Source organism: Lolium rigidum, chromosome 6 (genome assembly GCF_022539505.1).
Source record: "Lolium rigidum isolate FL_2022 chromosome 6, APGP_CSIRO_Lrig_0.1, whole genome shotgun sequence".
In the NCBI taxonomy this organism is placed as follows: Eukaryota; Viridiplantae; Streptophyta; class Magnoliopsida; order Poales; family Poaceae; genus Lolium; species Lolium rigidum.
In genome coordinates this window covers 113,347,286-113,352,836 of record NC_061513.1, presented here as the reverse complement: position 1 = coordinate 113,352,836, position 5,551 = coordinate 113,347,286, and the positions used below count along the sequence as shown (strand labels likewise).

The 5,551-nt window shown below is 43.0% G+C and overlaps 1 protein-coding gene across 1 annotated transcript; it reads right to left on the bottom strand.

The window, feature by feature from the left end:
- Positions 1–3,407: 3,407 nt before the first annotated feature.
- LOC124660384 (protein STRICTOSIDINE SYNTHASE-LIKE 10-like) lies at positions 3,408–4,439 on the bottom strand. Its single transcript, XM_047198189.1, has one exon. It carries the CDS (start codon positions 4,437–4,439, stop codon positions 3,408–3,410), a length of 1,032 nt encoding a protein of 343 aa, XP_047054145.1.
- Positions 4,440–5,551: the final 1,112 nt, after the last annotated feature.

The following is a 5,551-nucleotide window of genomic DNA, read 5'->3' as shown; positions in this document are numbered from 1 at the left end:
CGGTCGGAGCAAGCGGCAATGCCACCAGGGAAAGCCATCCCACGAGGCCCTCACCAAGCGCGGGCTTTGGCCGGCTGCTCTCGGCGGCGGTGGCATCGGGGGAGGGGCTGGAGAGGAGGCCTGAGGCGGGCGAGGGAGAGGGGCCGCCCCTGTCGCCGCGGGGCGATGTGGAGCGACGAGAGCGGTTCGGGGGGAGAACCACCCCCCCCCCCCATGATAAATCTTCTGTCGCCCAAAGACATAGTCCTTCTTTATGATATATGCATGATATATACATCATCCATTTGTGCATATCAGGTGGTGTTAATTAACCTTGTGAACTGAACTAGTACCACATGGCAAATGTTGTAATTGCAGTATTTGTTTTCCTTGGTTTGTATGATCAAGGAATGTCAGTGCTAGTCGCATAGGTGAACCAGAAAACTTAGTTTTTTTCTTGTAAATTGAACCAGTAAATGGAAGGAAATTTTGGTATCACAAGTTACAGAAGCAAATGTATTGGACTGCTTCAGTTAACGTGGTACTAAAACTTTCATCGCTCATTCATTCTGTCATGCTTTGGCAAGTCATTCGAAGTTGCAAAGCAGGTAGATGAAGAAAAATTTAATGCTTGTATTTGTACCTGCATGTCTAAACCATCAGAAACCGGACAGATCACATCACCTTTTGCATTGTCGAGTCTGGCTCTACATTGACAAATTCTATCGTTAGGGTTCAGATTTGCATATTCCATACATTTGAACGGTTTTAGTGACCAGGAACAAGTTCAGTTTATAGCTGATCTGCTTCCCCGAGTTACAAGCTGAGGGAAAACCCTGTAATTTTGAGTTGGCTGATTCTCTGTACGTTTACATGGTCTACCCATCTGTTTTACATATTTTCTTCATATGTGGGAGTTCTTGACGTGGATAATTTGCTTCTTCATATATTTTTGATCTAATTAGCTAGAAAATCGCTTGTTATATATGGTGGTAGGGTATGTTGAGTCTTGCCATTAACCATGTCCCCATCTGGTAGGTGTGTGGTTGTGCCTGGTTTCTTCATACATTTGCGCTCCTGGCTGCACCAGATAGTGTCCTCTTGCTTCAGTTAAGTTAAGCTGGTATTTCAAGTCTCAGTCCAGACGTACTATGGAGCTAAATCAGTTTGGACTTTCTGATACACAACGATCATCAGTGTTCAGAATACATGCGTTATATTTGTCACAAAAATATCTCTATATACATTGCCGCACGAGCGACAAATTATCCAGTCACTTATTCACCATCCTTGAATCTCTCAAACTATAGTCTCATGCATCAATATGGTGGAATAGAAAACAATGTTTACTTCAGAGCCTGAAAACTTGAGTATGAATATGTACCTGGGAGAAATGATATAAACACACATGAATGCAATGGGTGCAAATTTTTTATCCAAGACAATGGTAAGGCTGAAGGGACTTGTCCCGGCATGTTCTGTCTCGTATTATTACTGTAGGATTTATTTGTTGTAATTGCCGGTCGAGTAATGAAGACACCTTGTTTGAACATTTTCTATGAAATTCAAAAAAGCTTTTTATTATTAGAGAAATAAATCGCTAGTGTGTGTTATATACATATATTACTTTAAAAATATCTTTTCAGAGCAAAAGTTGCCAGTGTATGTTATATTAGTTCACTAACTAACAGTGGAACAGTGTATTTTTGCTTGTACAGCTAGAAAACCCACAATATATAGCGAGTATTTTCTTGCTTTTCTTTTGAAAGGTTCATCCCACAATAAAAGGAGCTTGACGGAAATTAGCTTTTTTGGACATGAAAATGAAAGAAAATAATATATAATAATTTGTTCATAATATGTGTCGATTACACTTTACACCAGGAGAAAATGAACTGGAAAATTACACGAAAGGATAAAATATAAGAAACAAAAAAGCTATGTTGAATCAACCTATCTCTATTTGCGTTTAACTACACTGACGTAAGGCAGCTCTACGGAACCCATGTAGATTTTGAATGTTTATGCTTATATTTACCTTTCCCTGTTATCCTGATTATGTTATGAAGAAAGAGGCGAAGAAAATACAGTGGTAAGTGATGGAGCAGATTAGGTTCTTATGTGTTCAGATTTTTTTTTCTAATTCTGCTATTGATTCCAGTTTGTTGTTTTATCATGGTAATACCTTGAAGAGTCTGGTAATTGTTAATATGAGTGCATCCCTTCCTCACAGCTTCAGTTAACGGGGTACTAAATCTTTCATCACTAATTCACTCTGTCATGCTTTGGCGAGTCATTCCAAGTTGCAAAGCAGGTACATGAAGAAAAATGTTTTTGTATCGGAAACCGGACAGATCACATCACCTTTTGCATCGCGGAGTCTGGCTCCACACTGAAAAATTCTATCGTTAGGGTTCAGATTTGCATATTCCATACATTTGAATGGCTTCAGTGGCCAGGAAAAGGTTCAGTTTATAGCTGATCTGCTTCCCCAAGTTACAAGCGGTGGGAAAAACCTGTAATTCTGAGTTGGCTGATTCTGTATACGTTTACATGGCCTACCCATCTGTTTTACATATTTTCTTCATATGTGGGAGTTCTTGATGTGGATAATTTGTTTCTTCATATATTTTGGGAATAATTAGATAGAAAAATCGCTTGTTATATATGGTGGTAGGGTATCGCACGGTAAACGTGATAAGCTACTCTCAAACAAACAAACAAAATATGGTGGTTGGGTATGTTGAGTCTTGCGATGAACCATGTCGCCGGCTGGTAGGTGTTGTGGTTGTGCCTGGTTTCTTCATATATTTTGCGCTCCTAGCTGCACCGGATGATGTCCGTCCCACTTCAGTTAAGTTAACCTGGCATTTCAAGTCTCGGTCCAGATGTACTATGGAGCTAAATCAGTTTGGACTTTGCTAGAACTGATTGTACAAAGAAAATACAAATCAGACACCTAGCGTTATATTGTCACAAGAAAGATATCTATATATATTGCCGCACGAGCGATAAATTATCCAGTCACTTATTCACCATCCTTGAATCTCTCAAACTATAGTCTCATGCATCAATATGCTGGAAGAGAAAACAATGTGTACTTCAGAGCCTGAAAACTTGAGTATGAATAAATTGTCGGTGTATGTTATATTAGTTGAAAACTAACACTGCAACACTGAATTTGCTCGTACAGTTAGAGAACCCACAATAGAGAGTAATTTCTTGCTTTGCTTTTGAAAGATTCAGTAGGAGGGTAGGAGCTTGACAGAAATTAGCCTTTCTTGACACGAAAATGAAAGAAATAACATATAATAATTTGCTGATAATATGTGTCGATTACATTGGGTATTCTGGCAGAAAATAAACTGGAAAATTACACGGAGGGATAAAATATAAGTAACAAAAATCTATGTTCAATCAAACTATCTCTATTTGCGTTTAACTACACTGACATAAGGCAGCTCCACGGAACCCATGTAGATTTTGCCATTGTTCCTCTCCATTATCTCCGTCGGTCTCACACTCTTGGGACCTCTCATCTCTTCTAGTATCTTCCCGTTGGAGCCGACCCTCACAGCAAGCAGATGGCTATCCCGGCCAAAAGGAAGTTCGTTTTTCTCACGGTGTAAAGCCACCCAATAACCTCCCTTGTTGCTAGGTCTCACATTATCGGGATACCCCGGGAGGTCGGCAAAAGGCTCGGATCTTCCAGTGTTGGGACCTTTGATCCAGTGCCTTAGTAGCTTGCAAGGACCGGTCGATGCAACCACAAGGTGTGTACGGTCGGTGCTGATGGCGACGCCATTAGGGTAGGTCATGTCTGTCTGGAGCACCGTGACATCTGAGGTTCGCGGGTCATACCTCATGAGGCGCCCCGTGGAGTCCCCAGTTCTCGTCACCATCTCGTGTTGCGCCCTGTTGTAGTTCATAGAGCTGTCCGTGAAGTAGACCTGGCCGGTAGTTTGGTCGACGTCAACCCCGTTGGTGAAGCTTAGAGGTATGCCATCGACATTGTTGACCAGCACCGTCGCCTCCCCGCCGCCTGGGCCAACCCTCATGAGACCCTTGTACGCGTCGGCGATGTACAGGTCTCCTGTCTTCTGGTCGAACCGAAGGCCGAGCGGGCGGCCACATTGGCTCTCCGTCGCTGTCTCCGGGCGAAACTTGGTAGCCGTGCACATCTTGCTGTCGTAGCCGGGGCCGTGCGTGTAGGTCGTCCATCCGAGCTTGTCGCCGTTCCACTTGAGGACACGGCCGTCAGAGACGCCGCTATAGGGGCCCTGGCCCTGTCCGTCGAAGGCGACGCTCTCCGGCCCGCGGACGGTCCCGCGCGGCAGCGGCAGGTGCTGGCTCCGGGTGGCGTCGAAGCTAGCGGCCGCCATAGCGGCGGGCAGGAAAAGCATGACCAGGATCACCAGGGCGATCGTAGCCTTGGCAAGGCGGCTCATCCCGCAACCCATATTTGCTTGTTGCTTCTTCGATTGGTCGATCTATCAAGTTCGCGTCGTTGGCTAGCTCGTATTTGGTTCTGCGATGGAGCTTCGTATGTGGTTGGCTGATTCGCTAGCTCGATGGTTTGTGGAGAGACCACGGTGGGTGGCTGCACTTATATACTGATCGAGAACTATCTACCGTTCCGAGTCGGTGCATAATACACGCCAGAGGCTGACTCGGTTCGTATGCTTTGGAAGAGAAGCAGACTCCGAGTCGTAGTATCTACATACGAACTGATGGAGAGCTTTGCTTAAGTGCAGCGATTCCGAGCGCGACGGTGATTGCGCGTTGAACACGGCGAGCTGCCGACGAACGGAAGGCCTCTCCTTCACTAGCTGCCCAGCTCCCGCTCCGTACGTGCAGTAGCTCTCCGTACGTGCAATTACAACATTAGAAGGTTACATTTGTCGTAGTGATGCAGAATCACAGGGCCGAGCCGGCAAAATTTGGGGCCTGTGCGAAACTTTAAAATGGGTCCTACCTCATTAGAAAAATATAATTAATAAAAAATTATAATATATATATATATATAATGGAAGTTTAAATTGATAAACTACTCTCGACGCCCGTATATTTAAAGCTCACGATAAGATTATCTTAAAAATAATTTTAAAAGGAAAAATATGGTTTAAAACCCATACCGGCCCGATGGTCTTAAAAAAAGACCTAATGGAGCCCTATCAAATTTACCTTTTTCAAATGGTTTTGATGCATGAAGTTATCCCAACAAGTATACGTAATAAATAAGTCAATTATAAGAACTATCCTCACAATAGTAATACAATATTACAATATTAAATTTACCTCGGTCTCTATAAATTAAAATCGTAGTAATTATTTAATAAAATGAGGAATCAAATATTTGTGTCATAGGCATCAATTCGAAAATAAAAAGCCAAAGAATACTGGGAATGCAGCTGGAGCGATGGAGTAAGCGGATGATGATTTAAACAGTGTTATTTCTTATGCTAATACTCGACCAAGGTTTGGTTCTTTTGCTTGGAGTATTGCTTTTCTATCCTCTCGTATTGTGTCATTTCTATTCTGATTTTTGCCTGTCTGGAACATTATGGCAGGA

Coding starts and splice junctions, on each gene's coding strand:
- LOC124660384 (XM_047198189.1), bottom strand. CDS start 4,439: ATGGGTTGCGGGATGAGCCGCCTTGCCAAGGCTACGATCGCCCTGGTG.